This window comes from Strigops habroptila, chromosome 16 (assembly GCF_004027225.2).
Source record: "Strigops habroptila isolate Jane chromosome 16, bStrHab1.2.pri, whole genome shotgun sequence".
NCBI lineage: Eukaryota > Metazoa > Chordata > Aves > Psittaciformes > Psittacidae > Strigops > Strigops habroptila.
Genome location: NC_044292.2, coordinates 6,344,497 through 6,366,348, shown reverse-complemented (window position 1 = coordinate 6,366,348; position 21,852 = coordinate 6,344,497). Strand labels below are relative to the sequence as shown.

Genomic DNA, 21,852 nt, shown 5'->3' with positions numbered 1-21,852 from the left:
CCTTGTAAATTTCCCTTATAAACTGCAATCAACTATTTGAACTACTTTTTGCAGTGTACAGATATCTGCAAATTACACATGTATCCGAAGAGGAATGTGATGGCAATGTTCAATGTGAATCGGTATTCCAGCCTCTTCCACACCCAGTTTGTAAACAGGCTTCCCACTGATCTCATGCTGTTGATATGAGAAATAATTATCCATGTGCAAACTGTGCTTATACTTTATTAAAAAATAGCCAGTAAGTAGCTAAAGGTTCAAATCAATAGAATACCAAACTTTTAAATTACAATATTAAAGGCTTATATTAACAGTCACAGTGGTGAATGAAATGGCACGTTGGTTAGATACACTGTAGGGTGGCATGAGATTACATTGTGTAGTTTTCAGGTGTAGCTGGGATTTCAGAAAATAAATAAGTGAAATATTCTGAAGTCAGATGAGGAAGAAGAGCCTCAGCCATTCTGTTGGGGTTAAGCCATCACACAACTGTGGAGTCAGGGAATACAGCTGCCAGCAAAGCAGCTTTGGGGCTTGACCTCTGCTCAGCAACAGATCTGACATGAGAAATGATGGTAGGGCAATCCACTTCTAGACTCAGGTCTGTAAGATGGTGTACAAATTATTTTCATTATGTTTGTATATACCCAGAAAATGGCATTTATATTAACAACATTCTCTACTCACATGCATGTTGTGAACCTCCTGTGGTTACAAAGCAACATCAGGAAAACAAGGAGTGAAAGATGCATTGTCCTGTCAGCAAAACTCGCTGAATTGAGAGGATTACTGTTAATTTCCCGAGAGCACTTTGCTTTTTAAACTTAAGTTACCAGCTGCACTGTTAAAGTTCCCTAGCACAATATGAACCAAGAAATGTATAGTCATTTTTCTGGGCAACTTCCTCTATCTCTGTGAAAGAGACCCATTGTCTTACATCCCAAATGCAAGTACTTGATCAGACCTTCCCCTGCGATTTCACTCTGTAAGAGCTGCAGATAGGACACAAGGTGGGTGGCTCAGGAGTCGATCCTTCCATAGGAAGAAAACACTGTGGGAAGAAAGAAGATCAATCAACAACCAGTGCCTAGCAGTATATATGTCCTTCATGTAAAAGGAGGTTTGTGTAGTTTAAGATTAGTGGCTCTCTAGGTCCCTTTACTATCTCTCTTTTCATTAGTATAAAGCAGTTAATTTTACAGCGTGATAAAGAAGAAAAATTACATATATCTTGTATAGAAGAGATTTTTCCACACAGGTTGTCTTTCCTGGTTATCAGCAATTCTTGCAAAGGTTGACTAATACCTGTTTTCTTCAGGAAGAAATCACATATATTCTATCTAAGCTTCTGAACTTTGTCACACCAGTAAATTTTAAGGCTGCACTAGTGACTGATATTATTAGGGATCTGCCTTGTACCGTGATTATCCCTATTTTCTTGGCTCAACAAGCTCTACTTAATCTTCATAGTGAAGTTAAACTTCTTAAGTACTTACTTCTTTCTCTCAGCCCCTGCCCAAAGCTGCGGTAGACATGAATCAGTGCCCAAAACAAAACAGATTTTATTGCAATAGAAATGAAAGAGCCGGTAATGAAAGCAGCTTCTAGGGTGTAAGAATTCCCTTTGCCCCACTCTCTTATCACCTGCAGGAAAACAGACATACAGCAATCAACACCTAATGCCACAAAACCCTGAAGCCATAAAATGCAATCAACCACTAAATCTGTGAAAGGAGTCACTAGATAGTATGTGGGGGGGGGGAAACCCGTTCACTTTCAAACCATCTTACTTTCCTGATGACATGTTTCCCTGGCTGCAAACCGACAAGCTAAATACCTTCTGATTTCTGCATCACTGAAGTGATATAAAACAGTATTGTGCCCAGATTGAACAAGCAATTAAGCTGGAGGTAAGGAAACCAGACTCCATCTTACATCTCAGTTTGTTTCTGCTGTAAAATACAGAATGAAGTTATGTTCCCTGACTGTCATTGTACTGTTATTGTCATGTGTGTCTGGGGGACAGCTTCATGATCCCATTTTCATTCCTGGCTGGCCTGCTCACTGTGCTTATGACATTAGTAATTGCCTCACCTGTGCTCTTTTGAGGGATCTGACACAGAGAAAATGGCAAATTTTAATTAAAAGCAACAATATTTATATCCTGCGGCTATCTACTGCATTGAAGAAGAATCACTGCCCCAACAGGGTTAGTGTGATTATCAGGATGAGATTTTAAAAAAGCCCAGTTCTGACTCCTTTGATTTGTTAGCAAACCCCCAATGGTGTGTATCCCAAATCAAGATGCTAAAATAACTGGTTTTGGAGAAGTGACTATATTACAGATCTAGCACAGAGAAGTATTGCATTGTATGTCCATGTCCTCATTTGCTGGTCACTCTTGTGTGTTCATTGTTACCATGCAAAAAAGGAAGGAGACTGAGCTACTTTCAAGTTGTTATGTTACTCATGTCAGAAGCACCCCCTGTACTTTTCTTCCTAACTGCAGTATAACTATAGCCACCAAAGACTGCGTGTCTGCTTTGCCAGATCAAATAGGCCTGTGAGTAATTGGAAGAGCATCCTTTAATAAATAAAACCCCAAGGACTTGGATGGACTTTTATCAGTATCTGGAGATTATTCATGTGAAATATGAAAAACACTGGCTGCTCTCAGCATTCAAGCCCTTGCCATGATGGCTTTTGCCCTCATAAATATCAAAATAATCTGCTTTGCCCTTGCCCTTCTTCCTTTCCTCCTTTCATATGTGCTGTGGGAGGTGCTGGGGTGTCCTAGTGATAAGTGCTTTATCACTATTACAATGCCAAAAAAATGCCTAACGCTCGAGTTTGTTGGAGCTTTACACTGTCTCTTGTTTTGGCTGCAATCAGGATTGAGAGCTGGAGGTGCTGCCTAAGACATTCTTTCAAATATAATGACTTGAGGCCATTCAGATGGTCTGGCACCACTTCAGACCTCTTGTGAAGGAGAGGAGGCATTTTTGAGGAGCTATGTATCTTGTACTGGAAGATTTTGTGGTGATTTCCCTTATAATTCTGAACACTTTGCCAGTTGCAGAGACTTCCAGAGAGAGCCTCTCCCTCTGACTAATCAGTTCAACAGCACTTTGACCTGGTTCCTGTCTTGAAAAGTTGATCCTGAAGAGGTAGAACATGCAATAATGAAGAGGCCTCCAGCCTCGCTCCCCATTATTGAGTAAGTAAGTTGGATGAATTACCGTGTAAAGCAGGTAGATGAGAAAAGCTACTTCAGGTATGTTCTGAGTCAGAAAAATCCACACTAGAGGCTTCAGTTCTTTTAAAATCTGTAAAATAAGATGAGATATGTACAGGTTTATAACTTGCTGTATACTCTATAAAGGCTATATATAGTTGATTTTTCATTGGTGTTTGAAGTGTTGGTGTAGCTGAGCTCTCAGTTACAACTTTGCTCTCCACTTGCCTTCTCTACCCACATTTTTAGCAGGAAATGTGGTCTCTGTTTTCCACTGATGTACTTTTTATTTGGGTACACTCAGACTTTAACAAATTAACATTTTCATAGCTAACAGACTGAGAGTGCTCTATGACTTTTTTCTCCACCTTTGTTTCTACTACAGAGAAGTTACTGAGAACTAAATGTGGGAGAAGCAAGAGGATTTAACTGTCAGAAAAACTGTTTCACAACAAACCTTGGGACTTTCCTGCAGGTAGCAACTTGCAGCTCTCCTAAACTGGAAGGGCAGGTCTGAGCAAAGGAAAAAAAACCAGCTGAGTCACTGGGAATGAAAGCAGTGACTGCACTACTGCTATGATAAGATTTGATGCATCTAATCTCATCTGATGCACAGATTCCCCCCCCAAAACCAATATTGATCCTTCTGCAATGGTCAAGATATGAACTACAAAAGCACCTAAGGGAATTTGTTCTCTGCCACCTCTACTATTGTCTCCCATTTTCTGTGGTACGGCATAGCGCTCCTCTTAGGATAAAACCAAAAGGGAAAGGAAAAAAAAGGCTGAGAAACAAGAGGAGAAGGAAAGAAAGAATTAGTAACTAATGGGAGAAGAAAGAGAAATAATGGAAATAGGAATATCTACTAAAGTAAATGGGAGAGCATGTATACAAGTAGAAGAAAAATAATGAATAATCTCCTTGTGAAATGGCATCAACCCAGAAATAAGGGCGCATGAAGTTTAGCTGTGCTTTCAGGTACTGCAGTTACCAGAAACGACTGGGTATGAGGCGTTTCCAAGTTTTCCCTTCTGTTATGCTTATACTTTCTGGTGGATTATGCATATCTCTGTAACTTTCTTACCTAACAACCTCACAGCAGGTGCAGCTTCCAAGAGCACCAAACAAGAGCACGATGTGTGTTTCTCTACTGCTGCATCATCTGCAAGAAGCTGATTGTGGCAAACTTGTCTAAACAAGGTAAGGAAAAGGAGTTCCTATTGTCACCCCTCTGTCAAGCTGTCTGTATGCTCTAGCCTGAGACAGAATCATTTTTACCTTGGATGCAAAGCTACTAGACTCTCATGAAATGTATCCACCTTTCAGTTGCTGTTGCCGTGCAGTGCTGACACTTACTGAAAAATAATGCTGTATTTAATAATTAGGCATTTCCTATTTCTAGTTAACATGAAGCTGTTAACTTCTTCCAGTAGATAAGTCAGTAATGTACCTAGACAGGGTAAAAAGTAGCTTTCAAGTGGTTCTAACGTGGGCAGTTTTGAGCAAAGGGCAAGAATATGTACTTATCTCTAGGACATTTATTACTTGAACTGTTAAGAAATATGTTTGCTATTGCATTAGGAATATCACATATGTTAAATCAGGAGACCATCTAACTAAAGCACCTCTTAAAAGAAATAGTATCTCTTTTAATGCCTAAAGGCAAATCAAGGCAAAGCAAAGAATCTGTGAATAGCAACTGGTCAGATCAACTTTGTTTCTGATAGTGGAGGAAAAGTAGCTGAAAGGTTTACATTTTAATCCTTGCAGGAAAAGAGACCTGGTTCTGATTCATCCCTTCTTTCCATACATGCTACAATTTAACTGAAAGCAAAGATGAAGTGCTTCACAAAAGTATACAAGAAGCTCCTCTTCACCTTACTGACATATTTTAAAAGCGCAGTGCTTGGTGCTACCTCCATTTTTAGCAAGGAAAGCCATCAAAGTCAGGAATTTACCTTAACGGTTAAAGCAAATACCCCAGGAGCCTAAAAAAACCCAAGCCCCAAATTCCCCTAAACTCCTTCCTGGTAATAAAAGACTGACATATCTGATGTACTTTGGTCCTGCTTCTGCAATCGTTCTTGGAACGGAGCTCTCAAGATATCAGGAGAAGTGGTGTGACTGACATGAAAAATGACATTTCAAGTTCAAAAATCCTTATGTTAACCTGAAAACTGTCACTGACCTTGAAAGAAGCTGCCCCAGTAAGACCACTCATCTTTTTGGTAGGGTTTCCTAAGGATGTAAGGCCTGTGCAGTCTCACTGTGTCTGTATATCCATCTTCATAACAATTTGGAGGAGTGTTGGTAGTTTCACCTAACCTTGTCAGAGAGGTAGAAATATTGAAGTTACTGTGATCCTACAGGTTTTATTAAAGTAGGTGATCAAGGGAATAAAACAATGTCCCTGAGAAAGGAATGATGATAGTGTGATGTTTCAGCCTGTATGCTTGGTTGAGAGACACAGATTTATAAGAAACCTGACTTCATTATTGCTGGTGCTCTTGTTTTCTGCTGGGATCCATTCTGGAGCCCTTCCAGTTAGCAGTGTGATGTAGAATGGGATGGCTGTGACTTCCCAGCCTATGACAATTGCTCAGGGTGTAGTAGACTCAGAAATTGACTATCCTTGCTAGTGTTGCTGTTAGCTTAACACTTACTGCGATGATGCTGATGGTCACTTTCAAGCAGGCCCAAAGAACCCCTGTTGCTGAGATAATGTTGTGTAGAAGGGTGATCTCATGCAGGCTTATCAGCAGAACACACAAGCAGAGCTGAAGGAGAAGAGGCAAAGATTTGGTAAACTTACTGGTTTGAGACCATACAGCCCACCTAAAAATATCTGACACAAACTCCCAGCAGTCTAAGATATTCTCAACAGGAGGGGAAAAAAGGGAACCCAGGGGGAAAGAGATCTATACCTGTGCCTGAAGATCAAAGGTCAACATGGAAAAGCAGAGGTTCATCATGAAGTATTGTGACTGTAGGCTTTCTAGAGCACCCCCCACTCGAAAGGCCATCATGCTTTGACTCTGGATGAGGATGATGGCACAGATCACATCAAAGGAGCCTACCAGGAGGATCAGAATGAAACGGGCCTGATGGGAGAGAGAAGTAAGGATGTGACTGGCCATGCAGTGAGTAAATTATTTAACATTTCTGCTGCTTTCAGATACTGCCACAAAGAAACCCATAGAGTAGCTCAGAGACACAGTGTTGCAATTGTGGGGGTGCACATTTTGTTACTCAATGATAGCAATAATTCAGCCTGGTTTTTATGTTATCTTGCCTTTCTAAGATTTTCAAATCCAGAAAGTGAAGAAAAGTTAATTTAAACCAGGAGACTAACCAGGAGTTTTGGCTTTTGCTCAGCAGAGAGAACTGTGAAGTTGACAATGGACCGAAACATCACTAGCAAGATGGAAAGAACAAAGACGATGAGCTCCTGGCGATTCTCCTGCAGGATTCCTCTGGTCACATAGTATACGCAGAACACTGGGAAGAAGAAGAAAGGGCAGTTATCAGGTGAACACAGGCAGCACGTGGTACAATTTTTCAATGTGCTTGATCCAGATATCAAAACTCTGTAACTTGGGCTCCTCAGTCAAGAGCGTCTTTATTCTTACCAAGGAGCCTGAATCACATATTTAAAAAGAATACTCCCCTGTGTTTAGCATGCCATCTTTGCTATCCAAATTGGCAGCTGTGGTGTGTTACTCTTAATACTCTATTGAACATTATGTTGAATAGTGTATTTGAATTAAGTGAAGCAACACCATTTTTATTAAAGAACTGTAATTTCATAATCCTCCCAGTGAGAGTAATTCAAGTGACTAACAAGCAATTTACTACTCATACACATACGTTTACAGCATTGTTTGTGTGGTTCTGACCACTGCAAAAGTATGTTGAATTGAACTTAGTCTGGATTCCTAATAGTTTATTTTTATTGTGGAAGTTTTGAAACATCCCACCCTGCAAACTATGCTTCAGAAAAGAACTGGTTCAGGAAAGTTCTGAGTTATGTTTTTGTAAAATACATTGCTATCGCTGTTGAAGTCTGTGCGGTTTTGAGAAAGCTTAAAGAAGGAAAAGGCTTTCCTTTCATAAAAGCAGAAATCAGTTCTTTGTTCTTATCTAGGATGCTCCTGCAAACACTAGTTAATTCTTACCATAGACAAAGTAACAATAGATTTATTTTTCCACAGGGCTACTTCCTGGATTCTGCACATCAATTTCCTTTTGCTAGGTTGGGACAAAGTATTGTAGAGGTTTTCAAGGTAACATAATAACTTCAGTCTCTTTAAACAAACTTTCTAGTGAAAGAACTTCCTTTTTTTCACTTTTATTAGCAGTGACTGAGAAAACTGCAAATGATTGGGAAATCACAAAGTGAATCATGGGATTTTTGGCATGCTTATGACCTCAGAAAGTCCTGAAAGATTTAAGACAGTATTTCCTTGTTTTGCAAATTGAGCTGCTAGATCAGAGGAAGACTGTACAAATAATTTGAAAATTAAACTTTTTTCTGAACATGAAGATTTTTGTAAAGATAGCAAATGCACATTTCTGAAGTCAAGGACATTCCCTTGGTTTTGGTAAGTGAACAGTTTTCAACAACCTAAATCCCAAGTCCTCTTTAAAGTAAATATCTCAAGTGGTAAATCCAAGAAACTGTTACAGCCAGGGTCTCTATTTTTCTTTAAAGAGCTGTCATCAGTTCTGTCAGTCTTTGTCTGCCCCATAGAAAACATGGTTTTGGCATGTTTATGGAGGTTAACTTACACATCTTAAAATCTCGAGGTAAGCCAATCATAGTTTTAATGTGTTCCTCAAATGATCTTATCTTCACTAATGTGTTGAAACAACTTCTATTTACATTAAAGCTTTGAAATTTGAAGCAATGTGTTAAAAATACACATTAAATCTTTTTCCTGATTTAAACCAGAGGTTTGTGAGAGGTCTGCATGTCCTCCTGCCTGTGTGTTGCAGCATAGAATATTAATCAATGGAAGGTAGGACGGGGAAAAACAGACTAGCAAGCATGCTTTCAACTTGCCCATTTATAACATCATGGGATTCATCTGGTTTATTATGAAAGTTCCTCATTTTTCTTTGAAGTACAAAACAGTGGTTGCTAACAAAACCAGTGTGTCAGAGGGGAGGCACCAATGGTCTGTTCTAACGTGGCAATTTGTGTTGGTAGGCTGAGTCCTGTGTGAAAAGCTGCTAATCAAAACAGAGTTTTGGGATAAAAGTATTGTTTGGATGTGTCTAATTATAGAATCTGGAACAAATCTATTGTCTTTGTTCCCTCTGGATGAAAGCTGGGAAGCAATGACTGATTATGATGAGTGTGCCCTGCTCCTTCCTACACACTGTGTACTCCCAAAGTCCATTCTTTTCTACACTGTTTTGGCCAGCAAGCTAACAGCCAAGACCTGCTAAAGCCATTGAAAAGGACTTTCTAAAATATCTATAGATGTACTTAATGTTAAGTTTCATTTCTACTTAATGCAAATGGACCCAGGAATATGAACATCAGTTTCTGTTGAAGCTCTAATTGGAAATATCCAAGGAAGTTTGGATTTTGTTTCAAGTAGGACAGTAATGATCAGACAAAAAGAGCGCTTTAAAAAACCAAGGTCCTTATTCTCTTTTATTAAAATACTTCAGGTGAAGCAACATCCTTGCAGGAACTTAACACAGAGAGATGACTTAACATTTTCTTTTTCAGATCAAGCTATGTATGTTTAGTTTCTTTCCACGTAAGAAGGTGCCTTGAAGCGAACTACAACTCAGTATAAGCATGGCTCATGTCAGGAGATATATGTTCTATGGCAAGCCTTGGAGCATGGACACGTCTGAATTCCCCAGCATACTATGGTAAGCTCTGAACATTCAGTATGTCTTACATGAATGACAGCTGTCTGAAAGCAAAATCATTGCCACATCTGCCTGAGGAAAGGCCAGTAAAAAGGCCAATTATAGCAGGACTTCCTAAAACCTGAGTATTTTTTCACACTATTCACACATGAATCTATTGTGGATGACACCACATCTATTAATGGTCCTTTCCCTAAAATACCATTAGGAAAAACCACAGTGGTGAAAGCATCTAACTTCTTTGTGCTGAGCTTTAGAAGATTCTATGTGTAATATATCAGGCCAAATGGATTGAAATAAGAAATTTCAGTTGCTGGTTAATTACTACCTTGGGGAAAAATGTATTTATTTTAAAATACAAGCGGTATGTTTCTTACCAACTCCAATTAACTGAATAAGAGAAATGGTGAAATCTTCCTCAGTCTGTCGAACAAGTGTCTCTATGGTTAGCCCTATGACACTTAGCAGAGACAAGATAGTGACACAGAAGTAGATCTTCACAGGAAATGAGAGCTCTGAACAAGGCTTTATCTGTAAAGGAAGAACATTCTTAAACATGTAATGCAGTACAAAGTAGGTGCTGTTCCTAAAAAAAAAATGCATTAAAGCAAGTCAGCTAAATGACACAACTGCAGGGTTTTCCTTGGGGAAAGGAAGAGAAACTCTCTGCAACTGAATTGAAACTCCAAAACTGCTGAGGAAGGGGAAAATTAACTTTATTTTGTAATTCATCTCAGCCTGGATGTTTCCAGTTTATACCTACAAATCGCCTTCTACTTTCCTCAGTGCCTCGTAAGGGCAATGGTGTTGAAATGATAACTCTAAATCTCCTGAAATGGAGACCGCCAATGCCCAGATCTATGCCTATCAAAACCTAGCGATGCTCAGCAATTAACTTCTTCCCTGTATCCCATATCAAGACTTCTAGTTTTAGAAAACTGGGGGGGAAAAGTTCACTTTTGAGTAACGTGCAAAGGATTTGAGAGCTGTTTTTTGCATTCATCTCAGGCACTCTCAATTGTGGACACAGATGAACTGCACCACGCCAGCAAAGCCTGCTTCACTTCCATGTGAGGTTGGCAGTGATGGGAAAAAGGAACTGGATTTGCTGGGACCTCGGGCTCTATGAGGATCATGCAGCATTGGATTGCCATACTTTTCATGGACATCAGGAATGCTGCTTTCTGCATGTGCAGGAGCTTTTGATGACTTACGTGTTGGCTATTGGAAAACACAGGTTTATTATCATTATTAAACAGGTTTATTTAAGACAAACCAGCTGGTTTTGAGAACGGGGCAGCGCTCGAATTGCTGCACGGTTGGACCAAGGCACCAACAGCCCCGCGGCTGTTGGATGACACGGTTTCAACGGGCACAAACCCTGTTTGCTCTCGCATCCCTAACTTCTTCCGGACTCTCAGGGCGGCTTTACCGGAGGGGAAGCAAACAGTCACCCCGGGACGGTGTACTCACTGGGCCACAGGGCGTGGGGATGAGCTGCCGGTGCCGGGGGGTGAGGTTCGGCTGGGGGGGTGCTGCGCCGCCGCTGCAGGGGAGAGAAAGTGGGAATGGGAATGGGAATGGGAATGGGAATGGGAACCATCACTAGCACCGCCCACCCCGCCGGCAGGGACCACTCCCCGCCCTCCCGCGTGGGCCGTACCAACCGGAGGAGGGGGCGGGGGAGCAGCCGAGGCCCCTCCCCTCTCGGGCCCACGCCCTCCCGAGTAACGGGGCGAGGGAGCGTCCAGAGCCACCCCTCGCCCAGCGCTTGGTTCCGCCCAGCCTCCCCTCCCTCCGTCGCCGATGGCGCTCCGCGGGCTCCCAGCGCTACCTGTCCTCGGTGCCCTCCATGGCCGCTCCGGTAACGGTAACGGGACCTACATGGCTGCGGCGGCCAAGCGCGGGTTCCGGGCAGCGCCCGCACTTCCGGGGCAGGCCCGGCGGGCGCGGGACGTCACTTCCCCGTCCCGGGCAGCGGGATGCGCCGCTCCGCTTCTGCCCACCCCACGGTGCTCTCCTCAGGCGGAGCGGTCGCGCCAGGGGCGGCCGGTCCGGTGCTTCTCGTCTGGCTCGGTGCGAGGCGCCGGCCTCGAGTGAAGCGCCTGGCGGGGCGGTGTGTGGGCTCAGCCGGCTGCACCCGGAGCTGCGCCCCCTGTAGCCCCCCTTCCTTTGTGCTTATTGTTCTTTTGTGGTGGTTTTCTCCCCAAAATGGCGCCCCGTTGTCCGCCCGTCGCGACAGGGCAGCAAACGGCTGCTGTGACAAAGCGGCCCAGGCCCCAGCCCCGTTCCCGGCGGCCGCGGGCGAGGCGCTTTGCCCGCCGGGGCTGTCGCCTCCCGGGAGCGGCGGGAGGGCGCCCGCTGCATCCATCACCTGTCCCCGCAGCTCGGCCCGGGGGGCGGTGCGCGGCGAGGGCGCTGCCTGAGGCGGCGGGAGCTCCGCCCGGTTGGACCGCGAGCGCCGGAGCTTTGGCAGCGGGACTCCCGGGAGGGAGAACAGGGGCCGGGCTGTGCTGCAGGGGGAGATCCGGAGCCCGGGTGCTGGCTCGGCGGCCGCCCGCCCGGAGCCGGGGTGCCGGTGCTCCCTCCTGCAAAGGAGGTGCGCTCTGCAGAGTCCTTGAGCCGGAAAGTCGGGTGTGAAGGACGAGGTACAGCACCGCTCCCGCGAAGGGATCTGAACCGCAGTGAAGCCGCTGCTCCCGTTCGGGATGCTCGGCCGGCCCCGAGGGCACGGGATACGGAACACCCGCGGGTGTTACCCGGTCCGATCAGGGTAGGGAAGGGTTTAGGACTGAGTAACTGGAAGTACAGCTGGACTGCAAGAAAGTACTAAGCTATTTCAATCCTTTTGCATTTTTTTAATTTTATTTTTCATTTTAAGATCTGTTTTAGTGACAAGGGGGAATGGCTTTAACCTGCCAGAGGGGAGGCTGAGATGAGCTCTTAGGCAGAAGCTCTTCCCTGTGAGGGTGCTGAGGCGCTGGCACAGGGTGCCCAGAGAAGCTGTGGCTGCCCCATCCCTGGCAGTGTTCAAGGCCAGGTTGGACACAGGGGCTTGGAGCAACCTGCTCTAGTGGAAGGTCTCCCTGTTCATGGCAGAGGGTTGGAACTGGAGGAGCTGCTTAATTTTTGTCAATTTCGTTAAAAATAGGGTTAAAATTGCAGTTACTTACGAAAAGGAAGTTTAAGTATATACCATTATGAGGATTTTTGACGTGTTAGTGATAATCGCATTGAAACGATTCAATATTGAGTTGGGTTTATCTCTTGCCAAGCTTGTTCTCCATATTTTTCCACCTTTAATACAACATTCTTATTGCTAACATAGTTAAAAGTTGGAGAAGACACAAGGAAGAGTGCAAAACACGCTGCACGCTGCTGTTCTTTTGAGCTGCAAGACTGATTCTGTGTGTGTCAGCCAAGAACCAACTACTGCCACGTTTTCATCTGTTGGTAAACATCAGCTGCGGGTTGGTCTTAAGGGAGAATGACTGAATTACTTCCAGATGGAGAACTCTTTCAGCTCATTTAAGATCTTCCAGTTGATTTCAGACAGCAGGTCAGTAATTTAAGCGTGTAATTTAGTTCTTTTTTGCTGTTTTGCTTCCTGCCATGTGTGGTATGAGTGCTGTCAAATATGATATCACAGTGCTGCTGAGGGTGGGAGTTTCATTGTGCTTAAGTGCTTTTGGTTTTAATTGAGTCGTAGAAACAGAAAAAGTATTACAAAGTTGTGGTACCTGTTTTGAATGTGGAGGGGTTTTAACACAAGTATGTGGTTTTAACATGAGTGTGTCAGAGGATCTTGTACCTCGGCATGCTGCTGGCATGATTTCCTGGTAAAATGGCAAGAGATAAGGGGATAGGGATGGAAAGCTTCTGTGTATGTCTGTAATACCAGAAACAGAACCTGAGGAATGGAAAATTTCAGTGTAAAGTAGCTGCTGTTTAGGAAATCAAAACCAACACCATATGTTTAAACTCTTTAGTACATATTTATGATTTATTTTGAGATGCTACATTGGACATTAAAAAGATGTGAAGAAAATTGTGTATGTCCTGTTTACATGCTAACAAAATCAGGGCGGGTGCAGCAGCTCTTGTTTTAGCTCTTGTATTTTTGCTCACCATTGATTATTTCTCATGCTGCCACTGTATGATCCACTGTAGTACTATGATCTCACTTCAGGCAGCTTTTCCAAGATGTCCAGTGATTAACTTCCCCCCCAGTAATTACTTTTTAACTGTATAACATCCTCCATTGTGTCTATCCAGCAAATGTCCTTCTGGATAAAAGTATAATCCAAGTGTAATTTCTCCTAGTGTGTGTTTGTTGAGGAGCAGAAGAGGTCCTGTCCATCCATTCTCATCTGTCTCATCCTATTTTGTTTCTAAAACACAGACTGCAAAACAGAAAGCAGTAAATCCAGTGGTGTGTTTTAGCATTGCAGATAAGCTGCTCAGGTGCAATTTCCTTCTTTCTTAACATGGACTTTGAATCTGTTAACATTATGATGCTAACTAATGTTACATGACCTGAGAAGAATGAAGGTCACGGTGTGGTTTTGTTAGTCTCTGTACTTTTCTACTGTAACTTCTCATATTTCATGTGATTTGCAAAAGGAGAAACCTCTGGTTGCAAATGATTTGATGCCTCTTCCTATTGGATCTTTTAAAAAGGCTTTAAGAACTATTGCAACCTACTAAAGCCCTTTTTATCTTACATAAACTGCAGGTGAAATGTGGTATCTTTGCTGCATCAGGGATTTCAAATGTCACTATGTTCAGAGCTACATGCTTTTTTTCCTTCTTTCTCTATTTTTTTCATGCTAGGCAGAAAAAATGGAATAGACCACACAAAGCAGCATGTGAAGTTCATGTTTATGCAAGATGTAATTTGGAGGACCAAGTACACTTCTCCAGGCCATGGGAGATGAAACTCTAAGCACATGATATTTTTGTTTCATCCAAGTGCTGTTCTGTGCTAAGTCAATGTTGGTTTGTATTAAGGACAAATACTGATTTCTTCAGGTCAGCATGTCGACTGTGACGAGTGCTCAGACACCAGAGGAACCTAATCTTCCCCCCCTCGAAGAAAAGCCAAAGGGAAAATCACTATTTCATTTGGGTTCACTCTTTGCTAACAGGAGTGAGAAGTTCGTAATTGCCAGGAGTGACAGTGTGCCAGAGGAGAATGTGCTTAAAATTACCATCACAGAGACCACGGTCATTGAGTCGGACTTGGGCATCTGGAATTCTCATGCTCTCATCTACCTCACTTTGTGGTTTTTCTTCAGCTTTTGCACTCTTTTTCTTAACAAATACATTCTTTCATTACTGGAAGGAGAGCCCAGCATGCTAGGTAACCCTGCCTCTCTGGTACACTTTAATTCCAGTCAGATATTTGACAATACCACTGTCTCCAATGTAAAGTTGAGGGACAAAATGGTTCAACTGAAGTGAAAAAGACCTAGTTAGGAGGTGTGGGGGTGGATCTTAGGGATGGGAACTCAAGAGTTGTGATCTTAGCTTGTGAAGGGGAATCTGACACTGTCCTTTCCTCCACTTCCTGAAAGATGGTGTCTGAGAGCTAAGACCTGTAAAGAAAAATGCGCTTTTTTCTATGTGTTGGAGGGCACTGTGGGTTTTTACAGAAAATAAAATCTTGTGATTTATGTGTTTTTCACTCTCATCTTTCTTTAGGTGCTGTTCAGATGCTTTCAACCACCTTCATCGGCTGTATCAAAATGTTTGTTCCGTGCTGCTTGTATCAACACAAAACACGCATCTCTTATCCACCCAATTTCATCATGATAATGCTGTTTGTTGGATTAATGAGGTAAGTGGTTAAATAATTCCTGGAGATCTATCTGGCTCCTTCATCACATTCTTCTGAATGGAAGCTATATTTTCATGGTTCTCTTCCTTTTCATTCTTGATTGGAAAGTGTTTGGACTATTGACCTTCCCCCCCCCCCCAAAAAAAATCACAGGATATGTTGCTAAATGCTAAATTCCTTTTCTAGATGTGAACTTTTTGGCTGTCTTGCCTTCCCGTCACATTTAGCTTCTTTCAGAAAACACTTCTCTTTCCATTTACTTTCCTCCTGTTCTCTTTTGAGGCTGATGTTTTAGTGTACCAGTATTTATTATGATGTTACTTTGTTCCCTCACCTTCCAGCAGTTTGCCTCAAAAGGGACAAAGGCTGTTAACATTTATCTCTTAAAAAGTAAATATTTGCCGTGTGCTGCGATAGGATCAGTTTGTGGTCTAGGAGAGAATATTATGGTTTGGTTTCTTCTAGACTGCGAAAGTGATAAAGGATAACATGATTCAAATTAATTCAGAGTGGCCTTATCATAACTGTGCCACCCTGTTTAATTTCATGGTTTAAACTCTGATAGATGTAGTGTACCTAATTTACACTAAAGATGGATAACTGCAAATGATAAATTTTTCTTGATTAATTAGTATTCATCAGCAGAATTTAATACTAACTTTTTCAACTGAAAACTTTAGCTTAAAACACTTATCTGAATCTTGAATACATTAAAAAGTGAACTTGGATGTTATCAGGAAGTCCACTGTACATCCATAGAAACTGCACTGTTGCCCAAGGATGCCTTCACTCGTGCTAAATAAATAATAATGTTTAAGCCAGACTGGTAAGAAATAATCTGACCCATTCCACCTTGCAGGGGCTGAGGAGTAAAGATGTGCAGCTGACCAGTTACTGCAGCTCCGTCAAGCTACTATGATTTGATAACTTGATTGCCAGCAAGACCTGTCCGTATTCTGCAGCTCAAATTTATAAACCTAAATAAATTATAATGCAATTCTTTTATATGCTCGCTGTCTAAGAGTAGCTCTTAAAGCATTATTTTATTTACTGCTTCATTTCATGTATTTTTCTACTCCAGATTTGCAACAGTTGTCTTGGGTCTTGTCAGCTTGAAGAATGTGGCAGTGTCATTTGCAGAAACTGTTAAAAGCTCTGCACCTATTTTTACTGTTATCATGTCTCGGATGATACTGGGGGAATACACTGGTGAGTACTTCACATTGAAATGTGATTTCCACTTGCAATCTCATGCTCTTTGCTTGAAGAGGTTTTGCTTGTTACAAGTTGTAAGTCATCAGGGTAATACAGAAGCCATGTACAGATTGCTTTGTGATGCAAATGGCAAAAGGCTGGAATGAGGGAGAGGAAGAAGAGTTAATTCAGTCACAGAATAAACAGGGAGAGTATAATTTTTTCCTGTTATTTGGTGAAAAAGATCCATTTTCTTTCTCGAAGGGAGATTTATCAGTGAGCACATGTCCATATTGTTTTCAAGAGCACTCTGCTCTTGTCCAAGATCTCTGTATTTTAAAACCTCTGTACTTTAAAATACAGTCACACGAGTTGCTCTTTCTTTCAACTAAAGAAATAAAGGTGGAATTTAAACTTTCAAAAACTACAGTATCAGATACCTGTAACTAGAAGTACACAAATTTAAACTCAGATTTCAATTTTTCTTTTCATTTGCAGGATTGCTGGTTAATCTCTCCCTAATTCCTGTTATGGGTGGGCTAGCTCTGTGTACAGCTACTGAAATCAGTTTCAACATTCTAGGTTTCTCGGCAGCTTTATCTACTAATATCATGGACTGGTAAGGCATAGTGATAGTTTCATATTGTAGAATAAAAGATGGGTTTTTTTATTGGTAGATAGAAGACTATTGTTGCTTGTAGTTGGGTTTGTACACTGCATTAATGTGTTGCTATTTAAAATGTATTTTTAACAAAGATAGAGTTCCTCTATCATATCTGCTAGCATTAATGAGATTAAAAAATAGCACAACTGCCTTAGTTTAAAGGAGTTAGACCAAACTCCTTTCTGTAGTTGTATAAAGTGTAGAAAACTTATCTACCCATCTATGGGAAACAACTTTCTGATTATTTGTCCTAACTAAAATACAGGTAAATGGTGTGTGTTTGTTTTTTCCAGTTTGCAAAACGTCTTTTCCAAAAAACTACTCAGTGGAGATAAATACAGATTTTCGTAAGTATTAAAAACATTTCAGGGTTGCTTATAGATGGAATCTGGGCTCCATAAGAAACCATATCTTTATGATTATATTGCACCAAGATATTACTTCTCTGACTTTTACAGACAGCTTTAACCTAATCATTTTATCAGAGAAAGAAAACTCTCCTATCCTCAGATCCCGCTGCAGTAGGTCAGAGTTTCATAGCTGACTAAAACTCTCAGCATATCCACAATGAGTTATTTTTGCACAGAAATGATTTGGTACTCTGTTATCATAAAACATCCCTTAATGTTATTAGGCATGCAGAAGTGAACTTCAGAACTCACTTCGTGTTTCAACTATGAAACATGAGCCAGGAATCAAATCTTGTGGTAAAATACACCTATAGCTGTGTGTATGTATTTTACCACAGGATAAAGTGCTAGTTTTGGTCTTGAAGGCACATGCCTTTCATCCTCAGTCCATGTCAGCCAACACAAAGCAAAACACTATCTTTGCAAGAGAGTGCTAAATTTATTGTTCCCAACACTTGGTAAATAGCATTTATTACTTTTGATACCTGTAAATACGATAATGATGCAGCTTTCTTCAGCTCTAAGAAAGAGGAAGCTTTTAATCATTTTAATCATTGTTTCTTCCCCTTTGTAGAGCCCCAGAGCTTCAGTTCTACACAAGTGCTGCTGCAGTGGTTATGCTTATTCCAGCCTGGATATTTTTCATGGTAATTTGAATTCACTAACGTGCATTTATGTTTTCTTTTTGACTTGTGAGCAGAATGTGCAACTAGGCTTAGGTTTTGTTTTGCTGATATTTAACTGTAAAACTATCTGCTTATAACAGTAATGAGTTGAATGGGAAGTCACTTTTAGATTTGCTTATAAATTAAACTCTTGAATTCCTCTTTTTTTGTTTTCTAGGATGTGCCTGTGATTGGGAAAAGTGGGAGGAGTTTCAGCTATAACCAAGATATTGTCATACTTCTCTTAATAGATGGAGTCTTGTTCCACCTACAAAGTGTTACAGCCTATGCCCTGATGGGAAAAATTTCTCCTGTGACTTTCAGGTAAACCTGTTTCTTTGCATCAGGAACACTGTTTTATTTCCTCTTTTTCTTGTTTAGTATTTCTGCTTGAGAACTTGGCAGTAAAGGTATTGTGCAAACAAAGAAATAATGTAAACGCATAAATGCATCAAGTGAAGAAGAAAACTTTTCGCATCTGGATGACCAACAGTTTGTGATTTGCTCTCTTGCTGTGAGGAGAGCAGCATTTGAGCCATGCTGTTCTATTATGGAACAGGGGTACTCTGTTCAGGTTTAACAGCCATTCCTTAAAGCTGGTTAATGAGGAACCCTAGATCCAATGTTGAAGCTGCCATTTGCTTCAGTGATAAGACAATACCCATGTACATCTCAGTGCAGTACAGAATATGAGCAATCACGTCTGTCTTCCTTTTTTCTGAAGCATGACACAACGTCTCAAGCTGTATTTATTGAATTATGTGTTACTTAAAGGCAGCTTCCACCTACATTGTCAGTTATCAGCAGCTTTGTTAGGCTGTTGCACAATTCTGATTCAATAATTGCTATTTTTATGATCAGCTTTAGGGGCTATGCAGTAATCCTGGTCCTAAACTCTGAAGGTTTTAAACTTGTATGTGGGATATGAGAGCTTTCTTTGGCCTTAATCTTTCTATTCCTTTTCCAGTGTTGCCAGTACTGTGAAGCATGCACTGTCGATCTGGCTAAGTATTATTGTGTTTGGTAACAAAATCACAAGCCTCTCAGCCATTGGGACTGTTCTAGTGATAATTGGAGTTCTACTCTATAACAAGGCAAAGCAGCATCAGCAAGAGACTATACACAACCTGGCAGCTGCAGCCCCACAATCTGCACAAAGTACAGCTGAAGACACTGAGCCACTAATTTCCAAGGATTTGGAACCATATGATTAATGTGGCCATTTATTCTTCCAACCTAGCATAACTCAAAGGAAGGAACTCTTCCTGAAAGTGGTTGTTTCTTCAACTGTGGATGTTGATTCACTTCCTTCGAGTTCATGGCAGGTCAAGCCTGGGACTTGAAACAGAGAGAAAACAACGGGAAGAATCCAGTAAGCCTTGATTTACTGAGAAACTGGTCTACCAAACAGAGGACCTAATGTCATGTAATGTGGTAAATGTGGGCTTTATTGTCTGTCTGTGACTGCAAATAACATACAAGCCTGTATTAGAGAAAGAACTTCAGTGTCTTGTGGGAAAACCATTCCTTTCTCCCTACCCATCAAAATACTGCGAAAACATAGACCCATCACTGTCTTTTACTTACTTGCAGTGGAATGAGGTCGGTACATAACTGATATGCCTAGCTGGGTGTCACTCTACATTGCATCCTCTATCATTTGTGTGCATCGTAGAGCTGGAAGAAGGAACCCACTCATCTCCCAACAAGTGACTTAATCTGGTATATGTTTAGTTGAAGGGAACTCCAGCAATGAGTCCATGCCCCAAAGCAGTGACGAGCAGCTATTTCTGACCACAAAGCTAGGAATGAAAAGCAATATTTCTACTGAACTTCAACATGGAAATACTGCGTCCTGGTTGCATTGGCCATATTGAAATGCAGGTGTACCCACGTAAACCTACACTGTATAAATGGAGTGTTGAATTAAATATCTGCAGTTGCTTAGAGGTAAAAAACACTAAAAAATTCTGGTGACAAAGGAAGCAGGATGTCTCTATAAGAAACCATTTTAATATTTTAATTTCTTGCATTTTATTGTATATTTCTGTTATGAGGAAATGTTTTGGTATTATTTCTAAGAGTGCAACAAAATGCTGCCTTTTAGAAACTCAGGGTTATAATTCTAACCTATGTGCAAAGTGTTTCTGTCCTTTGTGTTTATGTAAAGGACCTCAGAGGTATCTGTGACACAAATGGAAGAGAGGTCACTAAAGGGAGGAACATTAACCAGAAACTGAGGCTAATCTTAATTTCTACTGCTCTTAAGTTTTCTTTTTGAAGGAAATTCTGCTTTGTGGTAAAGGGAAGATTAAAAGTTAACTTTTCTTTAAAAAAACCCTTAAGTATTAGTAATTAGTTTTGGCAAAAGAAGCACAAAACCATTTAAATGGACTTTTTGGTAACAAAACTAACAACTAAACTGACCTGGGTTTTAGTAATTACCACTCTTCTGAATTCAACATGGTGTTAGAAACATGGATAAAGTGGTCTTTATGGTAAAAATAATTTCTAATAGGAAGTTACCACTGGAGTTCCTGCAAAGTTGAAGCTCAAGCTTGACATTTCCACATGTGACACATTGTTAGCTGTAGCAGACTGTTCCTGCAGGAGCAGAAATGTGTTCCTAGAGTCTCTCTGAAGAAGCCTGTCTTCTGTTTCACTAGTGTGTGCTTGTTTTGTCTTAGCCTACTTCAGGTCACATTCCTACAGGTGACTGGTTGCCTGGGCTTATCCCTGGAGATCTGAGCGGGAGTGAGATGTCAGATGTTTTTCATCATTGTGTATGTGATGTCTGTGTATATTTTGTTTCTTTCTATTTTTTTGTAAAAGCTGTGGACTGTGAGGTGGAGCTCTGTGGGTTTTGGGGGGACTTGTTGTTTGTCTTGTAGTTATGCTTTAAAAAATCTCAGTGTATTTGGCAGAAAACAAAGTGGTTTCCATCAGATTCTTCCTCTTGCTGAAAGAGAAATAGAAGTGGCTTCCGGGTTGCCTCGCTCCGTTCTCATGTAAACCCCTTCACTAGCTGATGGAGCTTCATTTCAAAAGTTCACAGGCTTTTGCCTTTCCTATTGCTGGAAAACTTTGTGTGACCCTAACAGCTGGGAGGATTTTAACTTGTTATTTCTAACACGTGTCTAAGCTATTAGTGACTGGTTGAGCCTCACCTGTTCTGTGGCAGCACAATAATCCTGTTTTACATGGGGTTTGTTTGCACGGGGTTGATCTTATGTACTTTTCTATGCAGCACTGTTGGTCTTTATTTTTATTAGATTAAACAAACCAACCTCTTTATTGTCTGTCCGCTTGTCAGACCTTTTCTTGCTCCAGTCATATGAGTAATTCTTTGCTGTTGTTTCTGTTAACGAGGACTGTTTTGTTCTTTACAGTATTACACCCCAGGTACCTGCCTTCCCATTGCTTTGTACGATGGCAGCAGTGCTGCCCGATTTCTTCTGGAAAACAGTCTCTTGGAATGCTGTTGGGATTCTTTCAATGGCATTTCTTGCAGCCTCACCCTGACACTCGAGCACTGAGCCAGGCGAGCACCAGGAGCTGCAGCTATGCAGGTTATTTGGTTTACATTTGCCAAGTGCATTCTCATAGGACCAGCACCTCTTCCTCAAACTGTGAATTCCTGAAGAATTCCTCGCTGAGCAACAGCCTTGCAAACGTCCAGCGACTTGCAGCAGTCAATGCTTCTAAAATGACATTATCTCCCAGCTAAAACGATGGCTGGATAATAAAGCTCTGTGTGATGATCTTTTCTATGGCATATTGTGTTGTAACCTCTACTCATCAAGTCCCTCACCCCATTAACGATAAGTATGTTCATTAAGTTAATTCAGTTCTATCTTCATACTCTCAACTACTTGGCCTTTACAAGAATTGCCCTTTTCGCACTGAACTTAAGTTCTTCGTGGCCCCTCGGTTGTGTTGTAGTTCCGTGACGCGTT

The 21,852-nt window shown here is 41.4% G+C and overlaps 2 protein-coding genes and 1 long non-coding RNA gene across 10 annotated transcripts; 2 read left to right on the top strand and 1 right to left on the bottom strand.

The window, feature by feature from the left end:
• Positions 1-207: 207 nt before the first annotated feature.
• On the bottom strand, positions 208-11,503 carry LOC115617487. Of its 2 annotated transcripts, XM_030508024.1 has the most exons (9): positions 10,959-11,503; positions 10,598-10,670; positions 9,502-9,655; positions 6,588-6,733; positions 6,160-6,336; positions 5,899-6,012; positions 3,240-3,326; positions 1,497-1,644; positions 208-1,051 (listed from the first exon to the last, which is right to left on the bottom strand). In XM_030508024.1, exons 1-9 carry the CDS (start codon positions 10,976-10,978, stop codon positions 1,020-1,022), a joined length of 951 nt encoding a protein of 316 aa, XP_030363884.1. In that variant the 5' UTR covers positions 10,979-11,503; the 3' UTR covers positions 208-1,019. The 2 variants fall into 2 exon arrangements, with proteins under 2 accessions (XP_030363884.1, XP_030363883.1); XM_030508023.1 differs by lacking the exons at positions 10,598-10,670; positions 10,959-11,503 and having other exon boundaries at positions 208-3,326; positions 9,502-10,178.
• LOC115617488 lies at positions 3,138-10,399 on the top strand. The gene is made up of 6 exons (XR_003994611.1): positions 3,138-3,221; positions 3,621-6,375; positions 6,611-6,763; positions 7,591-8,041; positions 8,976-9,124; positions 10,133-10,399. It is a non-coding gene; the product is annotated as an uncharacterized LOC115617488 (long non-coding RNA).
• Positions 10,787-21,659, top strand: LOC115617485 (solute carrier family 35 member E2A-like). 7 transcript variants are annotated; one of them, XM_030508015.1, is made up of 10 exons: positions 10,787-10,988; positions 12,453-12,683; positions 13,958-14,486; positions 14,828-14,963; positions 16,045-16,172; positions 16,656-16,776; positions 17,115-17,168; positions 17,806-17,878; positions 18,075-18,220; positions 18,864-21,659. In XM_030508015.1, exons 3-10 carry the CDS (start codon positions 14,162-14,164, stop codon positions 19,108-19,110), a joined length of 1,230 nt encoding a protein of 409 aa, XP_030363875.1. In that variant the 5' UTR covers positions 10,787-10,988; positions 12,453-12,683; positions 13,958-14,161; the 3' UTR covers positions 19,111-21,659. The 7 variants fall into 7 exon arrangements, with proteins under 7 accessions (XP_030363875.1, XP_030363877.1, XP_030363879.1 ...); XM_030508017.1 differs by having other exon boundaries at positions 10,882-10,994; positions 18,864-20,741; XM_030508019.1 differs by lacking the exon at positions 10,787-10,988 and adding an exon at positions 11,456-11,772 and having other exon boundaries at positions 18,864-20,741.
• Positions 21,660-21,852: the final 193 nt, after the last annotated feature.

Bases quoted from the DNA above. Each gene is read 5' to 3' on its own strand.
- LOC115617487 (XM_030508023.1), bottom strand. From the start codon at position 9,727: ATGCATTTTTTTTTTAGGAACAGCACCTACTTTGTACTGCATTACATG. The intron at 6,337-6,587 runs GTTAGTCTCCTG...CTCTCCCATCAG, and splicing joins AGCAAAAGCCAAAACTCCTG to GCCCGTTTCATTCTGATCCT. The intron at 3,327-5,898 runs GTAAGTGTTAAG...CTTATTTTACAG, and splicing joins TGACCATCAGCATCATCGCA to ATTTTAAAAGAACTGAAGCC.
- LOC115617485 (XM_030508015.1), top strand. From the start codon at position 14,162: ATGTCGACTGTGACGAGTGCTCAGACACCAGAGGAACCTAATCTTCCC. The intron at 16,777-17,114 runs GTAAGGCATAGT...TGTTTTTTCCAG, and splicing joins TCTACTAATATCATGGACTG to TTTGCAAAACGTCTTTTCCA. The intron at 17,879-18,074 runs GTAATTTGAATT...TTTGTTTTCTAG, and splicing joins CAGCCTGGATATTTTTCATG to GATGTGCCTGTGATTGGGAA.